The sequence below is a fragment of the Gopherus flavomarginatus genome, chromosome 5, assembly GCF_025201925.1.
Source record: "Gopherus flavomarginatus isolate rGopFla2 chromosome 5, rGopFla2.mat.asm, whole genome shotgun sequence".
Lineage (NCBI taxonomy): Eukaryota > Metazoa > Chordata > Testudines > Testudinidae > Gopherus > Gopherus flavomarginatus.
In genome coordinates, this window is record NC_066621.1 from 140056132 (window position 1) to 140077022 (window position 20891).

At 45.9% G+C, this 20891-nt stretch overlaps 1 protein-coding gene across 5 annotated transcripts in view; it reads left to right on the forward strand.

The window, feature by feature from the left end:
* The first annotated feature begins 640 nt into the window (after positions 1-640).
* Positions 641-20891, forward strand: part of MARK3 (microtubule affinity regulating kinase 3) — a 100651-nt gene continuing 80400 nt past the window's right edge. For 2 of the 5 annotated variants that reach the window (XM_050954132.1, XM_050954133.1), the window contains exons 1-2: positions 643-1326; positions 15070-15108. In XM_050954132.1, the coding sequence (XP_050810089.1) occupies positions 1276-1326; positions 15070-15108 (90 nt within the window). In that variant the 5' untranslated portion in view covers positions 643-1275. Of the gene's footprint in view, positions 1327-15069; positions 15109-20891 lie in introns of all 5 variants that reach the window. The other 3 variants (XM_050954129.1, XM_050954134.1, XM_050954131.1) reach the window with 3 other exon arrangements.

Here is a 20891-nt window from a genome sequence, read left to right on the forward strand (position 1 = left end):
CTGGGTAGTGCCACTTGGGCTAAGGCTGTGCATGTCAGAGCAGAGTCACCACATGAGGTGGAGCAGATCGGTGCCGCTGGCACCAACACCATAGAGGTGGAGCAGGGTGGTGCCGCTGGTACCAATGCCACACGAGCTGAGCAAGGTGGTGCCACTGGTGCTAATGCCACTTGAGGTGACTAGGTGCTCCCACTAGCGCCAATGCCACAGAGGCAGAGCAGGGAAGTGCTGCCAATGCCATGGAGGTGGCACAGGGCGGTGCTGTTGGTGCCAATGGCACACGAGATGGAGCACGGTGGTGTGAATGCCATGTGAGGTGAGGAGGGCGGTGCTGCTGGTGCATGCCCGGAGCCCGACAGCTGGGCTGCGTGGTTGCTGGGGTGGGTGCGCCTGTGGCTGAGGGGCTGGGTTTGGTGGGTGAGCTCAGCAGCCCCAAGCCTGGACTGACACACGAGGTGCCACCCTCCCCCCAGGGCCGCTCAGTCCCTGCGGAAGCCTCGCCTCCCCCACCCCGCCAGGGCCAGGCCTCCTAGCAACAAGCAGCCGGCGCCGGCCGCCCAGCCCCGCATCAGGCCAGGGGGCGGGCTCTTCCGGTTCAAGTCGGAGCGGAGGAAGCCGGGCGGCCATCTTGGATCCTCCATCCCGGAGCGGGCGGCGCTGAGCGGCGGAGTGGGGGCGGGGGCTGCAGGCTGCCGGAGCGGGGCCCCTGACACCCGGCTCGGAAGGCGCAGGGGAGTCCGGGCCAGCCGGCTGGCGGTGGCGGGTGGGGGAGGCCCAGCATGCGAGCAGAGGCCCGGTGAAGCGGGGCTGGGGGGAGAGGGAAGCGCTTCGGAGCGGGCCTGCCTGGCTGCCGGTGCTCGGAGCTGGCTGCGGAGAGGCGGCTTGTTTTCCTGGCCGGGCTCTGCAGCGCCCCGCTGCCTTCTCCGGCCCGCTTCCTCGCCCCCGTCAGCCCGCTGCGCTCTGCGAGGATCCCCCCACCACCCACCGCCTCCCCCCTCGGCGCGCTGGGCTCCTAAGCTGGCTGGAGGATGAGCCCTGAGGACTCCCAGGGGCAGACGCTGCTCCATCGCCAGGCTGGAATATAGCTCAGAAGTGGGGTGGCGGCGGTGGAAATAAGCAGCCCCCCACCCCGTCCCTTGATGGTGGCCCTGCGTAACCACTGTCTCGCAGCAGAGTGACAAGCATTATTTAGGGGAGTGGTAGGTTTTTGTTGGGGAGGGGGGTGTTTTGTTTTGCTGTCGGAGGCAGCCGGTGCTCCAGCACAAGCGAATTAAAATGTCCACTAGAACTCCATTGCCTACGGTGAATGAACGCGACACTGAGAATGTAAGTAACCTGGGAGCGCCGGCTGGGCTTTCTGTGGCGTGGGGGCGTGAGTGGGCGCTGCTGGGGTGGCCGGATCTGTCTGTCACCTAAGGAACGTGTGTGCTGAAGTGCTCTGGGGACTCTGTCACTCGTGTGGCTGAATGTGACTGCTATACACAAAGGATGGCATGCCTAGAGAAGGGTGGGTGTATTGTGTCCAGACACAAAAATGTCTCAGAAGAAAAACTGCCAGAGAGAAATGTGCATTTGTTTTAGCAGATGTTGGCCCTCTCTATGCCAATATAAATCCATAGGTGTAATTTGAATGAAAGACACTGTACAGAATCAAACTGTGTAATTTAAAATCCCCAAAGTGGAGCCTGGCATCGTGGGTAAATACTATGTTCCTACTGTTGTGACACTGGTTCAAGGCACTGTCCTGGCAGCTGGATGCTGTTAAACAGATGTTTTACCGGTGTGTGAAGAGTATTGTTATTGTGAGTGCTGTCATTGAGGTCTTATGCCTGCTTACTAAATTACAGTTTAACTAAGTGTTTCTCAAGAGCTTGATTTGCTGGTGGTAGTGTTAAAAAAATGACAAACCCTGTAATGTTTTAATGTATCATATGCAGTGCAAATACAGTACTGTCTCATATATTAGTGATGCAGAATTTGGGAAAAATAATCCATCTGACCTGATGTTTGAAAGTTGAAGTGTAAAATAATTGCTGAAACAAGCCAATAAAGCACTAGCAAACAGGGTGCAGAGAACAATCCTGTATTGGCAGGGGAGGACTGGGTGACCTAGATAAGGCTTTCCAGCTCTAATTTGTATGATTATTAATGGATAGAATAATGGGTTTATTGTCACCTGTTCAGATGATGATGAAAGGTCCCGTTTTCTGAAATTAGCGGTAAAGTCGGAAAGTCTTCCCTCTGTTAAAGGGTAGCATTTGACAGTCAATGCTAAATATATTGTAAACTGCATGTTTTTAATAGGCTCAAGTTAACAGTAATATTACAATTTATTAAAATATTTCAGATAAAATGCTATGTCGAAACCTAATATCAAAAATCAAACTCAGTGAGACAGATCCTCTCTAAGTAGGAACCTTATTTGCTTAAAGTTGAGACAAAAGTTATTTGATCTCAGAATAATCAATCTAAAAGGAAAAATTATTAAGAAAAATACAGGTTGTTTAGTGTGAGAGGATATGCAGATGAGTTGTAGTTTATACCGCTCTGAAGCACAAATAAGCAAAATCAGTGAGCATTATTTATATTTCTTTCATTATGAATATAACCTGGTGTCCTTTAGAAACCATATGCTGGGTCTGAGTGAAGGTGATTGGGGAGAGAGATACCTGTTTTGAACTGAAATAAGGAAGATTTAGGCTGAATATTAAGAAAATTGCTAAATTTGTTAGAGAGCAAGTAGTCTTCTAAGAGAATTGGTAGAAACCCTATTACTGGAGACATTTTTAAACAAGACCAGACAAAGCATTAGAAAACATGCTGCATAAAACAGTCACTGTATTAGTAGGATTTGGATTTTATTGACATAATAGTCATTTCTCTCATCTATGATTTTTGTTTTGTTTTGTTTTATTACTTGGTACAGCCTGCAGGCTAAGGGCTGTATTGAGAAAAAAGTCAGCTAAGCATATTTTGTTGCAGAATCTCAGTGGGCTTCAGCCTAAGGGCCAGAGCTGCCCTGTTGAAGAAAAGCATAAAAAAATAAAATTGTAGTGACCTTTTGTATTCAGCTGAACTTCCAAATGGCCTAAACAGATTCCCCTGTAATGTTTTGGCCAGTCATTGTGCTCCTAGCTGCATTGGATCAAGGTTTTTAAACTCTAGTTTGGCCTTATCCTGATCAACCAGTCAAACCACTTTAGAAATTGTTTAAAACTGGTTCTATAATTTGGTTTAAATCCTAGTTTAATACTTCGGAAACATGTTATTTGACATTTGGGGCTAGAGTTGAAGTTTTTTCCATGGAGGATATTTCATTCCGGTTTCAAAATATAGAACAAACTCCTTAGTAATTTTCTTAATTATTGTACAGTGCTTGTCTTCAGTGCTTGCAGACATGTCACTTTATACTCTGATCAAGGCAAAATTGCAAGCTAAGCAAAACTGAGCTGGGTAACCACTCAGGAATTCCTGTCGTTAGTAGTATTGTCATTCAGTAGGCTAATTCTTCCTTTTTAGTCACACTGAACCAAAACCCATGTATATAGTACTGTACTGCTTGAAGTACCACCTTTCAGATGTTGTGACCATCAGTGATACAAATATTTGCTCTAGGAACTTTAATGTAAAGTGTTGTTCTGGCCAGATTTCAACTCTGATATTTACATTTTCAATTGTATGCAAAATTAATTATATTCCTATCTTAATTCTAAAATACCATATAATTCGCTCCTAGTCTAACTGTTCTTCCACCTCAAAGATGGTTGTATTTTATTGGAAGGTAAAATGAAGCCTTAATTACCTAGATAAGCCTTAATTAATGTTCCTAAAGCACTTTGATCTTTAGATGAAAGATGCTGAGAAATGCAAAGTATTCAGAGAGCCTTTGGGCCATGGTCATGGGACCCCTTAATGTCTTCTCTATACTAGGAAAATTACCTAGTGCTGATAAAGGATACAGTTTAACCAGTGTTAAGCCTGGTTTAACCCCCACATGTAGGCAAGGACAAATCACACTCGGAAACCTGTCACATTAAGTGATGTTTCTGAAACTCTGGTTAGTTTTTGAAATGATAGTGTACAAAGTTTGTCTTTGTCTCTGTTTGCAGTTCACCATGTTCAGCAATGGGTGATTTCTGAAATGTAGACAAGGCCTCATTATCCGTGCTTCATTTTTTTTCCTGTTTTCTCCTTTTTTTTTTTTTTTTTTTTAGTTAATAAAAGGCAATGTATAGCTCTCTTTGTTACAGAAAGATCCTTCAAAACGTAAACAGTTAGAGTGGAAAGTTTGTCACAGTGCTTTTCCCTTAAGGATGTTGGTTATTCATGTTTCCCAGCCAAAAAGGGCTGGCCATTGAGGCTCAAGTATCTGTGGCCAGGAGTCCCTTATTTTTCGTAGGAACAGGATCGGGGTGACTCATTTGTAGGGGAGCTATCTGACTTCCACTGATGGCACTAGGACTTCTGCAGGCTGGCTGACTGTCTGAAAATGAGCTCTGAGCTACCATTGTAGCTTCTGGCCACAAGGGTGGAGCAGCTCATCTGAGGAACGTGCTAAGCTGAAGGCTGCTGGCCATACCTACTGAGTCTCCTGGTATGTCAGGGAGATTCCCGTTTACCACCAAAAATTCTCAACTCCTAATTTAGTAATATTGTCACCTGCATAAAAAATCTATTTGTCAAATTAAAAAATTCATTTATATTACTCAGAATCGTATACATCAGCTACATATGCGCATCTGCCCCCCGCCCCGAGTCAGTGAGAGACTGATGCACGTGTGTGGCTGACTCACAAGATTCTGGGTAACGTATTGCAGGGTTGGTGAAGTGCTATTTAAAGTAAGAGGGTGAAACCTCTTCTGCCCTCCCCCCCCCCCCCCCATGGCTGACCCCTGCCCAAGGATGGGTGCTAGTCTGCCACAGCTCTGATGCACCATCTTTTTCCTGGGTATAATGACAGCCTCTATATGGCCAGGGCCCTCTGGCCTGGATATGTGTGTTCCCAGCCATTGAGAGAGCCCCAGGCCTGGATGGGGTTCATTGGTCAAGTGTCCCAGGGGCTGGGCTATGTCAGAGTTCCCAGTGGTGGTAGATCTTTTGGCTCAAGAGGAGCCCTGTACATTGGAAATCCTTCAAATGAATGAGATTTTAAAAAGCATGAAGAAATGGAAGGGATGAGATACCAACTTTCAGGCTAATTAATTTTATTTATTTTATACTTCTATTTTATTGTATTTCCATTACATATATTGTATATCTGTAAAGGGATGAGGTACCTGTTTTGAGCAGTTCTTAATTTTGCTAACTACTATGAATTCTAAAGTTTAAATAGTTGGGGGAAAATAACTACAATTTGCCCTTTAGTAATCTTCATGGCCATAGCTAATATGGGGGATTTCCCATTTTAAAAATGTAGAGATGTTGGTAACTATTACTCCTGAGGCATTCTGTGCCAAAAAATTAAAAATTCTGTGCACAGTCTTTTAAAATTCTGCAGGTTTTATTTGTCAATAAATTAATGCAGAGGCTCCACATGGCAGTGTGGAGCATAGGCCACTGGCTGCATGAAAGTGGGAAATCGCCCAGCAGTTCCCCCACTCCCACCCCTGGACACGGACTCAGCAGCGATGCTGCACTCGACTCTGACGCAGCACAAGGCCTGAGTCTGCCCCAGGAACATCCTAGGGCCCTGCCCCTCTGTGCCAGATACACTAAGTATGGGTCAGGCAAGTTCAACCAGCAGGGTGCAAGTGTGAAGGGACTCAGTGTGGCAGGATCCAGGTGTGGGGTTAGAGGGTTCTCTGTGGGACAATCTGGGTGCTGGCAGCTTAGTGGGGGGTCTAGGTGTGGGGGGTATCTGGATGCACAGAGGCTCATGGGGGACGGGGAGGAGGTCCAGGTGCAGGGGCAATGGGACCCTGCAGGGGCTTCCAGGTGAAGGTGATTGGGGCTCAGTGAAGGGGTCTAGGTGTGGGGGTCTCAGCAGGGGAGTCCGGGTGCTGGGGGAGTGGGGTTTGGTGGGGTAGGGGTCTGGGTGCAGCTAGTTGGGGGTAAGTGATGTGGGGGCTTAGGGTGGTGGGGCTCATCAGGGTGGGGATTTGAGTGCAGGGAGCTCAGTAGGGAGTGGTTGGGGTTCAGGGTGGGAGTCTGGAGGCAGAGGGGCTGGGTGAGGGGGGCTCCAGATGCAGGAGTTGAGGTTCAGTGGGGTGGGGTTTGGGTATAGAGTGCTAGCGGGGGTTGGGGGTGTATGGGTGAGGCTTGGCAGGGGTGTCTGGGTATGGAAGGTCGGATGCATGGAGTTTGGGAGGATGGGGGAGCAGCTGCACATACAGTGACACCCCCCCCAGCAGCTGAGAAGTGATGGGGGCGGGAAGCAGGGGAAGATGCTGAGCTTCCTGCAGCTTGGTGGGGGTGAGAGTTCTTGGTGTTGGCCTGACGCAGCCGCAGCCTCTCCTTGCAGGGGAAGAGGAAGTCCCGTCTGAGACAGGTTTGGTTACAGAGACCCCCTTGGGACTGTCACCTGACATGCTGAAATTACCTTTGAGCTCATTTTCCACTGCCAGCTTGGAACTTCAGAATCCGACCTTGTTGAGCCAGATGCACTAGTCTGCTGCATGAGGTCCATGCCCCTGAAGCTGCAGACTTTAACCAAAACTGCTCAGCAAGTTACCTATTTCCAGCACCCAGTTCCCAATGTGATTCATACCCCAAATAAATTCATTTTACTCTGTATAAAGCTTATGCAGGGTAAACTCATAAATTGTATGCTCTCTATAACACTGATAGAGAGAGATGCACAGCTGTTTGCACCCCCAGGTATTAATCACTTACTCTTACTTAATAAACAAAAGTGATTTTATTAAGTATAAAAAATAGGATTTAAATGGTTTCAAGTAATAGACAGTACAAAGTATGTTACCAAGCAAAGCAAAATAAAACAAAACACGCAAGTCTAAGGGTATGGCTACACTTGCAGCTGTACAGCGCTGCCGCGGGAGCGCTTCCACGGCAGCGCTTTGAAGTGCGAGTGTGGTCGCAGCGCCAGCGCTGGGAGAGAGCTCTCCCAGCACTGCAGGTACTCCACCTCCCCGTTGGGATTAGCTTACAGGGCTGGGAGCGTGTTTACACTGATGCTTTGCAGCGCTGTAACTTGCTGCGCTCAGGGAGGTATTTTTTCACACCCTTGAGCGAGAAAGTTGCAGCGCTATAAAGTGCCAGTATAGCCAAGGCCTAAGCCTAATACATTAAGAAACTGAATACAGGTAACTCTCACTCTGAGATGTTCCAATAAGCATTTTTCACAGACTAGACTCCTTCCTAGTTTGGGCCCAATCCTTTCCCCTGGTATAGTTCTTGTTGGTTCCAGCTCAGATGATAACTAGGGGTTTTCTCATGACTGCAGCCCCCTTTGTTCTCCTTCACCTCCTTTATAGCTTTGGCACAAGGCAGGAATCTTTTGTCTCTATGTCCCCACCCTGCCTTCTAAATGGAAAAGCACCAGGCTTAAGATGGATTCCAGTACTAGGTGACATGGTCACATGTCCTGTGAGACCCCAAGCCTCCATTTTTCCCGATCTGACTCACAGGAACACAGGAAGGCTTACAAGTAAAACAGAGCCATTTGCAACCAGTTGTGCTGGTCAATGGGAGCCATCAAGATTCTAAGTAGATTATAAGCTTTGTAATGATACTTTACAAGAGATCTTTGTATAAAGCATATTTCAGTTATATTATATTCACACTCACGTGGAGTGCAACCTCACACCGTCCTCTCCTGCCTCCAGCTCAACCGGGACTAGCAGCTGATCCCGGCTCAGGGTAGGAGCCACTGGCTAGGGTGTTCCCAGCCTGTAGTGATTTACCTCTCTGCCGGCTGCTCTGGATGCCTGAAACAATATACCTGCACTGCTAGAGAGTGGTGTGTGACTGATCTTGCAGCTTCCCTGTCAGAAAGTCATTTTTCTGCAGGGAAGAAAAGAAATCTGTGGAGGACATGAATTCTGTACATGCACAGTGGCACAGAATTTCACCAGGGGTAAACTATGCTTGCACAAACCCAACCACAAGTAGATGGGCTCCACTTCTGCAAAAGGAAGTTCCTGGTAGCTCTGAAGTCCCTCTCAAAATCCTAAGTATGGCCCTGAAAGTGTTATATTATTATTTAAAGTGCGTTAATTTGTGCAGATTAGGGTGTTTGCAGACAATCTGGAAGATTAGATTTGATTTATGCAATGTTTACTAGAAATGTCCTATTATAAATAGAAGTATGTAATCGGAAGGCTATCTCTGGCAACATGAAATTAGGGTCAGAAAAATCCTGTGTACCTTTTGCCAGGGATAGCTCTCCTTGAATGTTTTCATAAGATATTTTAAACATTGAGATAACTGAGAAGAGAAGAGAAGATTCAGGAGTGACTTGATTACTGTCTGTAAGTACCTATATATGGAACAAATATTTCATAATGGGCTCTTCAGTCTAACAGAGAAAGGTATAACACCATGTGATGGCTGGAAGTTGAAGCTAGACAAATTCTGATTGGAAATAAAGCATACATTTTTAACCATTGGAACAATTTACTGAGGATCATGGTGGCTACTCCATCACTGGCAATTTTTAAATGACAATTGGATGTTTTTCTAAAAGATATGCTCTAGGAACTATTTTGTGGAAGTTCTATGACCTATGTTGTATAGGAGGTCAGACTAAATGATCATCATGGTCTCTTTTATAGCAATTCACAGGTTCCAGACCAAATTAAATTGCCACCTTCACTTAGAAGAAATTAAATGTACCCTAATAAGCAAACGAAGCCCAACTGTTGCCCCCCCTGCAACAGTTACACAGGAAACGCCACATGAAATGTTTTGTGCTTATCACAAATTTAATTAAGGGTGTGAAATATACTCCTTTGGATTTTTTTAGTACTTGGAATACCTTTAAATACCGCATTGTACTTTTGAACTACATCTAATATATGACTATTCTTGCAGTGTATTAAGAGTGAATAGTTTGGCATGTTAAAGTTAGGCATGTCACATGCCAGTTTGACTGAATCATCTAATCCAATGGTTCTCAAACTTATTTTCCCGCGGACCAATTGAAAATTGCTGAGGGTCTCAGCAGACCACTAAATGACCTTTCCAAATGTTTGTACCATTAGCTAATTATTGTAAAGCACTTTGGATAAAAGTGCTGTATAAAAATAACCCTTAATTAACGTTTTTTGTTCTACAAATAAAAGCACACAGCTCATATTTTAATATCGGTAGTCTTACCTTTCTAATATGATGGGTGCGCCCTCTCTCCCTGACTGTGGCAGCCTCCGAACTGGGGCTGAGAAGGAGGGGGGTCTCTCCCCAGCAGCCGCAGCCCTGGAGCTGGTGAAAGTCACCTCTTTATCTGGACGCCGCAGCCTGGCATGTCCCAAATTCCCCCCCACCCCCTCTTCTCACCTCATTGCCCCCTCTCACGTACCCCCTATTCACACCAAGGCTACCACCTCACCTTACATGTGTGTCTTGTCCAGGAACCTAACTAGTGGAGCCATGCCTGCACAGCTCCACTAATTAGGTGTGTGGTCCTTCATTCTCTCATGTACAGCTGCCCAGGCACGCATCTTAGCGGGAACTATCCACGGACCACCTGAATGGAGCTCATGGGCCACAATTTGAGAACCTCTGATGTAATCTGTATCTCCCAAGTTAGATGTAATCTGTATCTCCCAAGTTAATTGGGTGTTGTGGCACAACCAAAATGCCTTTTTTTGGTAGGCATTTCACAAAATACATTCTTGCATTTTGATGAAGCAGTTTTCATTCTTTCTGTGTTACACTACATGCATAAACAACTAAAAGAAAACTGTACCCCTCTAGCTTGACCCAGAAACAACTCCTCATTGACTAAAATTCAAGAGTGGTGCAAGCATAGATAATTCTGGCTAAGATTGGAGGTAACTGTCCCTCTAGATCCCTTGTTTCTCACAATAGCACGTTTTTGCTACTTCCTCCCATGCTTGGTCAAATACCACCTCTCTCCGGGACTTTGCTGTCACAAAAATGGGAGAGACTAAGGACTTGTCTACACTTAAAGCACTGCAGCAGCACAGCTGCACAAGTGTAGCTGCACTGCTGTAGCACTTAAGGCTTGGCTACACTTGTGAGTTACAGCACATTAAAGGAGTCCTGGGTGCACTAGCTCACTACCTGTCCACACTGGCAAGGCACATAGAGGGCTCTGACCCTATGGCTAGAGTGCTCCTGGTACTCCACCTTGGCGAGTAGAATAACATATGATTGGCCCCTGCTGGAGCACACCAGCATCAGCGTGAATGAGGTGTTGTATTACTGTGCTCTGATCAGCCTCCGGAAACCTCCCATAATCCCCTTAAGTCAAAGTGGCCACTCTTTGAAAGCTCCGTTTGACAGCTGGCTGCTTATCTGCTCTGAGACAAAGGAACCATTACTGTGGAATGCTGTGTGAGAGAGAGGTGGGAGGGAAGGTCTGCTGCTTTCTGAACTTACAAGACAGCATGCTGACATGCTCTGAGCCCCCCCAAAACCTACTCTGTCTCCCCTCACATATACACAGCACACTACCACCCCCCATTTGAAAAGCACGTTGCAGCCACTTGCATGCTGGGCTAGCTACCACAATGCACTGCTCTCTGTGGCCGTTGCAAGAGCTGCTAATGTGGCCACGCCAGTGCGCTGGCAGCTGTCAGTGTGGACAGACTACAGCACTTTCTCTGCTGCGCTTTATGAAGGCTTGTTTAACTCAAAGTGCTCCACATCTGCAAGGGTAGCCATGCCCTTAGTGAAGACACCACCTATGCCGATGGGAGGGTTTCTCTTGTCCATATAGGTATTCCATTCCTGAGAGTTGGTCACTGTGTTGACAGGAGAAGCCGTCCCGTTAACAGAGCACTGTCTACGCAAGAGGTTTGGTCAGCGTAACTACATCGCTCAGGGAGGTGGATTTTCCCCATCCCTGAGCGGTGTACATATACCGACGTAAGTTGCTAGTGTACACCAAGCCTAATCAAGCTTCTTTTGAGGATGGGAGAATGCTACCTCGTTCTGTTTAGAGTGGCGAATGTCCTCCCCTTAAATTGGTAGAAGTTGAACTGCTATGGAGAGGTGCCTAATAGACTATATATGCACTTAGGGGTTGATTTTGAGGGGTGCTGAGCACCCATTGATTTAAATGAAACTGTCTCTTTTGATCCAATTTAATAAGTATATTTATGGGTCAAAGCATATGTCTTCTAAAACGGCATCTTGTTGAGCCATTATGTATCTAAGCTTTTATATCAGATTTGTTCCTGCAAATTGTTTTTCTAACTGCAAGCTTGACCTGATGTCTGGGTCCTTTTTGTTTCATATATAATTACTAACAATGATGATTCTGGAACCAACTTAGTTGGCAATTTTATTGATGATGCAGAGTAGAATGTAGCTTGCTCCTCTTAGCTACTACTCTCCAGTGCTGATGTCAGTAAATATTCATTTTGGTCAGTAAATAAAGCAAATATTACTTGGAAAATGCGATAAATTTCAGATCCAGATATGTGAGTATCAAGTGCCTTAAAAAAGTTTATTTTGTAAACACTGCCACAGTTGGGTATATTTTGTATTAAAAGGATTCCTATGCTGGGTTTTGTAACCCATGATTAGCACTAGACAACAAAATAGATTTGTTTTCATATAGTATATGGAGTGTGGCTCACACTGATCATTTGCTGTGTCTGATGGAACTGAGAAAAATCAGGGATGTGACTACACTGGAAGGGGTCTCCTAGGCAGAGTAGCAGCACTCTTAGTACGCTATTGCCCTACAAGATCAATTTGTCTCTTGTCTATGGTTACTGAGCCCTAACAAGCAAATTATTTCCTATTCTGGATCTTTGGTGTTATGATAACCAGCTTTGTCACTGAGCTTCTGTCCACTGAACTCATTCTTTGTCCTACACAGTTATTAGTATTTCTCATGCGGAGCTAACATAAAACAATTTGAGGGATGGAAATCTCTTTGCCACATATGGCAGGGCATCACACATCCTGTTGGCCAGTCAATGTTATTAGCCCTCACATGTCTACTGAATGCAGTGTTTTGGGGCTCTGTCACATTTGCTGAGATTAAGTGAGTGTGTCCCCAATTCAATTATTCCCCCTCCCCTCCCCTGCCCCAGGGAGTTGGGAGAATTAGGGGTATGTGTCATGATGTCTAGGCTATTTGTACTAAAGATTAATTTCTTTTTTATTTTAACTGATTGTTGTTTGGCAAGTGTGACCTTGTTTAACTGGCCAGTCAGTTTCATTGAGTGTCATTCATTGAGTGGACAAATGGCAGGAGATTATCTGTCTGAGGCCGTAACATTGTATTTGCACAATAAATTGTTTATTTCTGAGAGCAAGACTCGGACTTGGAACCATTCAAACCATCTTACTAAATGCTTATGGTTTAGTGATAGAAGATTCCTTTATCCCCTTCTTTGGTCAAATTCTGCCCTGACTTTTATATACTCTATTTGATCACCACATTGACCATACTATTGTGATTGCACATGTATAAACTGTTACTCCTGGGGGGAATTCTGCACCACTGTGCATGTGAAGAATTTGTCCCCCACAGATTTCTTTGCTTCCCTGCAGAAAAATGACTTTCTGATGAGGAAGCAAAAGGAAACTACAAAAGCGGTCATGCGACCCTCCCCAGAAGTATGTTTCAGGTGCCTAGGGCAGCCACCAGAGAAGTAAATCACTGTAGGGCAGGAGGCAGGACTGGGGAAGACCTGGCTGGTGGCTCCTACCCTGTGCCAGGCTCAACTGCTATTCCCGGCTGGGGTGGGGAGGACAGGACTTCCTCTTCCCCTCATGGCATCCAGGGCCAGGTCAGACCCACCCCCAGATTTCTCCTCCAGCTGCAGGAAGTTCTGCAAACTCTACTCCCCCACTCCCCCCATCCCGCTTCCTTTATCCATTACTCCTCAGCTGCAGGGGGAGGGATCCCTGTACAGGGAGCTGCTCCCCAATCTGCCCAACCCCTCTGTATCCAGACCCCCTCATTTACCTAGACCCTCTCACTGACCCTCACCCCCCTTCACTCAGAACCCCCCCCCCCCAATGAGTCCCACTCCTCCTGCACCTGGACCATCCCGACAAGCCATCCGCACCCCACCAAGCCCCAACCAACTGCACCTGGATCCCAACTCCACTGAGCCCTATTCCCCCAGCATCTGGACCCCCCCACACACACTGAGCTCCCCATGCTCAGACCTCTCATGCTGAGCCCCAACCACCTTCACCTGGACCCCCCTTCAGAGTCCCATTACCGTTGCACCCAGAACCCCCCAGCAAGACCCTATGCATCCAGATCCCCCACACACACCTGGATCCTCCACTGAGCCACCCGCACCCAGATTGCCCCGCACAGGGCCCTCTTAACCCCCACCTGTATCCCCCCACATTAAGCCCCTCCACACTTGGATCCTGCCTTGCTGAGCCTGCCAGCCCACATGGAGGGGCAGGGCCAGTCCTTACACTGTGTCAGGGTTGGGTGCAGCCTCATCACTGAGCCCATGTCCCAAGGCGAAGCTTCACAGTGATATTCCGCCTCAGTGCAGTCAGTGGCCTGTGCTCCCCAGTGCCATGCTGGAGCCTCCACATTTGATAAATAAAATTTGCAGAATTTTAAAATGGGTGCAGAATTTTTATTTTGGCACAGAATGCCCTCAGGAGTAAAACTATGTACTTCTGCTAATGCCCTAGGGACCAGATTCTGTCCGAGTCCTTACTCTTGTTGAATAGTACCGTACATAGTCCCCTAAATATCTATTGAATTATGTGTGAAGTAAGGTACACCGCTACCTCGATAGAATGCCACCCGATATAACACGAATTCGGATATAACGCGGTAAAGCAGCTCTCCAGAGAAGCGGGGCTGCGCAGTCTGGTGGATCAAAGCAAGTTCAGTATCACACGGTTTCACCTATAATGTGGTAAGATTTTTTGGCTCACAAGGACAGCGTTATATCGAGGTACAGGTGTACTGCTACTTAGTGTGAATGAAGGGAGTGAACCTGGGCTTTAAATACCTTATGGTGCTCTAATATTTCCAGTAACTTCATAATCTGTCTTATTAAATGGGAGTGGTCTATCTTTTTTTTCCTCACTTCACCTATATTATGAATAACACTAGGTTACTATGAAAATGAATTTCAAACATCCAATTTCTTTTGTTTGCTTTCTGTATCTGGGGGTGGACAATGAAAAAACAAGTCAGTTCCTCAGTTTTACTTAATTTCTCAAATATTTGCATAATGTTTGAATGATAAACACTGCAGAGAATGGGATTTTTAACGTTTTTCCATTGAAATTTAAAAAAGCACACGTGGTGCAGCTTGTTAAATTGACATGATTCTTATTGGCTCCTTTACTTTCCAGAGAGTTCTATATAGCAGCCATAAAAATTAAGACAGATCACTTTACTTTGCTGTAACACAAAGCTATGAGTTACAGCAGAGGCAGTGGAGATGTCTACAGACGTTGGAAGACAGCACTATATATTAGCTTATGTTTGCTTGCTATGTGGAGGGCTGTCGTCATAACCACGTGAGCTAGAGACTTCAATTTTTTTAAAAGACAGTTTTGGTTCTGCAGAAATTGGTATCATTGGGCCTTCCTCTCAATAAACCTTCATAGACTGAGTGAGCAAGTAAATTTATTTCAAACGTTGTGTGTAATCTGTTTAATACTTTATGCCCACTTGAAGAATTCAAAATAAAGTTCCATTTACCACAGGTTTTCCCAGCTGTATTAGCAACTTCCTAGAGTACTATATTTAACTCTGAAATCTTACTAATTAGTGAATCTAATCATCCTCTCTGTCTTGAGTGTTTCTGATGCACCCATTGTGGTGTCTAAGCTCCGAATATTTAGATGTAATGTAGAGCTTACATTGTCTAAAGGAATGTCAACTGTCTGCTCCTCCATACTTCATTTGCTTTTTACTTTTTTCCTTTTCTTCTTTTTTTTTCTCTTCATGCTTATCATTATCTGGCCTTGAGAAAGGATGTCGTCTCTTCACTGGGGGAAGGCCTTTGCGAAAAGGTGGGTTTTGCATTGTGTTCTGAAAGTTTAGGCTCAATGAGATCTCCTGCAGTAAGATGTCTAACAACTGGGAGGTCCTGTGCTCCTCCTCTTTAAATGTCTTCCTGGAGTCAGAATCCCCATGGAGTAAAGCTGTCTCTCTGGGTTGGAAATGAAGAGGTGGTTTCTAAGAAACTCTTCCACAGAGGGGTGGGTAAAATTAAGTTTAAAGATTAAGATTTTGGATTAGGGCACTGCATGTATCAAGACATGGAAAATTGGATAGATTTGTGACTAGGGTGCTGAACTGGAATTCAGGAGACACATTTTAATAATGGCTGTGCTACAGACTTCCCGTGTGATCTCTGGTTAGACAGGGCTGGTCTACACTAGAGGGGGTATCGATCTAAGATACGCAACTTCAGCTACGTGAATAGTGTAGCTGAAGTCAAAGTATCTTAGATCAATTTATCTCAGGTCTTCACAGCGCGGCATCGACGTCCGCCGCTCCTCATGTCAACTCCACTACCACTGCTCGCTCCCGTGGAGTTCCGGAGTCGACGGGAGTGTGTTCGGGGATCAATATATCGCTTCTAGATGAGACGCGGTATATCGATCCCCGAAAAATCGATCGTTACCTGCCGATACGGTGGGTAGTCTGGACGTACCCACAGTCTCTCTGTGCCTCAGTTTGCCATCTGTAGGACAATGCAGTTGTTCCTTAACTGACCATGATGCGAGGATAAAGTCATTTTGTGACACACTGCTGTGGTGAGTGTCATAGAAGATCCTTTCCCATGCTTAACCTCCCAGTCATTTAATTTAAGAGGTTAATTGCTAATAAAACCCTAAAAGGGGCTAAAATATTAATTTTTGTTTGTGATTTAAAAAGTTATTTAATGGCCCCAGCCTGCCCTTTGTTTCCTGGTTGAAGGCTGGGGCTGTTACAGAAGCCCTTGCTAGATGAAAACCAGTGGGCAGAACTGCGTGTGTTAGGTTGGGACTTTGCCTGTGAAAAAAACAAACTGCTTCTATAAGGATAAGGTGGGGGTAGGGGGGAAAGGGGGATGTGCTGGTGGGTTAACAATGTGTTGAAGCATTTGGTCAGGAAAGCAGCTTGTGAGCTATGCTGCTTGCCAGGGGAAGTGTGTAACTCTATTAGCAGGATAGGAGATACTGTACTATTTAAATCATGAACAGGTTGGAATATGAACAAGAGGCTGCTAGGCAGCTCTCCAACACCACATTCTACAAGCCATTACCCTCTGATCCCACTGAGGGTTACCAAAAGAAACTACACCATCTACTCAAGAAACTCCCTGAAAAAGCACAAGAGCAAATCCACACAGACACACCTCTAGAACCCCGAGCAGGGGTATTCTGTCTGCTACCAAAGATCCATAAACCTGGAAATCCTGGATGCCCCATCATCTCAGGCATTGGCACCCTGACAGCAAGATTGTCTGACTATGTAGACTCTCTCCTTAGGCCCTATGCTACCAGCACTCCTGGCTATCTTCGAGACACCACTGACTTCCTGAGGAAACTATAGTCCATTAGTGATCTTCCTGAAAACACCATCCTAGCCACTATGGATGTAGAAGCCCTCTACACCAACATTCCGCACAAAGATGGACTACAAGCTGTCAGGAACAGTATGCCTGATAATGTCACGGCAAATCTGGTGTCTGAACTTTGTCCTCATCCATAACTATTTCACATTTGGGGACAATGTGTACCTTCAGATCAGCAGCACTGCTATGGGTAACTGCATGGCCCCACAATATGCCAACATTTTTATGGCTGACTTAGAACAACGCTTCCTCAGCTCTCGTCCCCTAATGTCCCTACTCTGCGTGCGCTACATTGATGACATCTGCATTATCTGGACCTATGGAAAAGAAGCCGTTGAGGAATTCCGTCATAATTTCAACAACTTCCACCCCACCGTCAACCTCAGCCTGGACCAGTCCACACAAGAGAACCACTTCCTGGACACTACAGTATAATAATTGATGGCCACATAAACACCACCCTATACCGGAAACCTACTGACCGTTATACTTACCTACATTCCTCCAGCTTTCATCCAGACCACACCACTCGATCCATTGTCTACAGCCAAGCTCTGTGATACAACCACATTTGCTCCAACCCCTCAGACAGAGACAAACACCTACAAGATTGCTATCAAGCATTCTTACAGCTACGATACACACCTGCTGAAGTGAAGAAACAGATTGACAGAGCCAGAAGAGTACCCAGAAGTCACCTACTACAAGACAGACCCAACAAAGAAAGTAACAGGACACCACTAGCCATCACCTTCAGCCCCCTACTAACCCGTCTCCAGCGCATCATCAAGGACCTACAACCTATCCTGAAGGACGATCCCTCGCTCTCACAGATCTTGGGAGACAGGCCAGTCCTTGCTTACAGACAGCCCCCTAACCAGAAGCAAATACTCACCAGCAACCACACAACAAAAACACTAATCCAGGAACCTATCCTTGCAACAAAGCCCGTTGCCAGCTCTGTCCACATATCTATTCAGGGGATACTATAATAGGACCTAATCATATCAGCCATGCCACAGGGGCTTGTTCACCTGCACATCTACCAATGTGATATATGCCATCATGTGCCAGCAGTGCCCCTCTGCTGTGTACATTGGCCAGACCGGACAGTCTCTGTGTAAAAGAATAAATGGATACAAATCCAGACGTCAAGAATTATAACATTCAAAAACCAGTTGGAGAACACTTCAATCTCTCTGGCCACTCGATTAGACCTAAAATTTGCAGTATTACAACAAAAAAAAACTTAAAAAACAGACTCCAGTGAGAGACTGCTGAATTGAAATTAATTTGCAAATTGGACACCATCAAATTAGGCTTGAATAAAAACTGGGAGTGCATGGGCCATTACACAGAGTAAAACTATTTCCCCATGCTTATTTCACACACTCCCACCAATAGTTCCTTACATCTCCTTGTCAATTGCTGGAAATGGGCCATTTTCATTTCCACTACAAACAATTTTTTCTCTCCTGCTGATAATAGGTCACCTTAACTGATCACTCTCCTTATAGTATGTATAGTAATACCCATTGTTTCATGTTCTCTGTGTGTGCGTGTGTATTCCTTCCGTATTTTCCACTACATGCATCCGATGAAGTGGGCTGTAGCCCATGAAAGCTTATGCTCAAATAAATTTGTTAGTCTCTAAGGTGCCACAAGTACCCCTGTTCTTTTTGTACTGCTTCTCTTGCTTCTCAGCTTCCCCAAGCTTTCCTGAACAAGCAATGACTTTCTAGATCAATTACCCTCTGCTACTTTGGGAATGCTTTGGATAGGTGGTAGAGGAGATTTCTTGTCCTTTTTTCCAACAAGTGGAGACCTAGTGTAGCAGAAGGAACTTCGCCTGTTTGTCACTTTGTGCTGCCCTGATGACTTCTGCTACATGCACTGAAAGAAGAGTACATGCAAACCTCCTCTTCAGCTGTGGAGTGAAGGCTTGGGCTATTTAAAAAAAAAAAACATACTCTCAAATTTAATACAAAAAGTGTGTTTCCATAGGAACTCATATTGAGGATTTAGTAGCCATAAACATTGACATTTTTAAAAAGTGATTTAATGATGGAAGTAGTAAGAAGTATAACTTAACTGGTGGCTTTTGTTGCCATCACAATTAATGAGGCTTAATCTACTCTTAATATGCTGCTGCATCATCCCTCTTTTAACAAAAAATTGCATCCTGATTTAGCAGGTTCATTGAAGTTACTGTGTGGAAAATTGACCTAGTTGAGAAAATGAAAGCTAGAGTAAATCAGATACTTCAGGAAGATGGAACAGAGGAATAATTACCCTTTGATATGATAGAGTGACTTATTTAATTTAGAATTTTACAGCTCTGAAAGGATGCATAGGAACAGAATTCTTTGGTAATTGAGATCCCTGCCTTTTGCATTATACCTGTCCAGTGTCAGACCCTCTGCTCTGCCATCACTTTCACAAGCAGAAGTAGATCTCATGCTGGAATTTATTAAAAAAAAAAAAATTACAGATGTCATTTTCTACTTTTGGGGGAATTCTTCACCATTATGTCTGTGCAGAATTCATGTCCCCTGCAGATTTCTTTTCTTCCCTGCAGGAAAATGACTTTCTCACAGAGAAGCCGCAAGAGTGATCACCTGCCTCTGCCCAGCAGCGTGGACATGTCATTTCAGGTGCCTAGAGCAGCTGACAGAGAGGTCAATCACTGAGGGATTAGGTGGGGTTAGGGACTCTTCAGCCAGTGTCTGCTACCCTGCATTGGGCTCAGCTGCTAGTTCCGGCTGGTCTAGAGGCAAGAGACGATGGGACTTGCTCTTCCCCTGCAAGGAGTGGCTGGGTCTGGGTCAGACCCACATCCAGAAACCTCCTCCAGCTACAGGAAGTGCTATACTCTCCCTGCTTCCTGCCCCCATTGCTCTTCAGCCATGGTAGAGAGTGGTCACTGTATGGGGAGCTGCTCCCCCAACTGCCCAACCCCCATCCAGATCTGCCTCCACCGAGCCTCACCCCCTGCACCCAGAATCCTTCCACCAAGTCCCCTGCACCTGAACCTTTGCCCCACTGATCCTCATCCCCTGTACTCGGAGGGCCCCCCGATACCACTTCCTCCCACTGAGCCCTACCCCCTCTGCATCTGGACCCCTGCATCCAGACCATCCACCGCTGAGCTCCCTGCACTTGAGCCCCACCCTCTCTTGCACCTGGACCACCCAGACCCCCAACCTACTGAGTTCCAACCAGCTACACCCAGACCCCCACTCCATCAAGCCCCACTCCCCTAATGCCACTGAGCCCCCACATCCAGAGCCCTCTGCTGAGCCCTATCCCCCTCAAACCCAGACCCTTCCTCTTAGCCATATCCACCTTAACCTGGACCCTCTGCAGAGTCCCATTGTCCCTTCACCTGGAGCCCCTCAACGAGCCCCTGTGCATCCTCATCCCCCCTTCATCCAGACCCCCCACTGAGCCACCTGCAGTCAGATTGCCCCACACAGAACCCTCTCACCCCACCCTGGTTCCCCCGACATTTAAGCCCCTCCATACCTGGATCTTACTGGGCTGAGCCTGCCTGCCACAGATTGGCAGGGCCCTGGGGGTGTTTATGGGGCAGGCCTGGCCCTTGCACTGTGTCCAGATTGGGTGCAGCCGAACCGCTGAGTCAGTGTCCTGGAAGTGGGGAGGCTGCAGAGTGATCTCCCACTTCTGTGCAGCCGGTGGCCTGTGCTCCCCGCTACTATGCTGGAGTATCCACATTTATTTATTGACCAATAAAAATTGCACAATTTAAAAATATTGTGTGCAGAATTATTAATTTTTTTGGTGCAGAATTTCCTCAGGAGTAAGTTTCCTAACTCAGTGTTGCATCCAACCCAGGGGAATTCAATGTTAGGCCTTATCTTGACAGTGAGAGAGAAGAATTGATCACTTGCACTTAACCACTAATTTTAGTTCTGTGATTGATTTGATTGCATTTTTTATGTGAAACCCAAGTAATTCCAAACCAGTAATGTGAATATACTAGGTGCTGCAAATGGATCAGTTGCTCAAAGCTGAAAACAGTTGAGCCAAATCAGTTGAGTGAAGAGAATATAAACAGAAAATTGAAAATGGTAATAGGTAACTGTATAAGAACATGTTACTAGATGTTCAGAAAGTACCATTGAGAGAGGATACACAGGTTAAAAAAATCTTGTCTTAGAGAGGAAGTGAAAGCAGGTATAAAAAAGTGGAAATTGACACATCGATAGA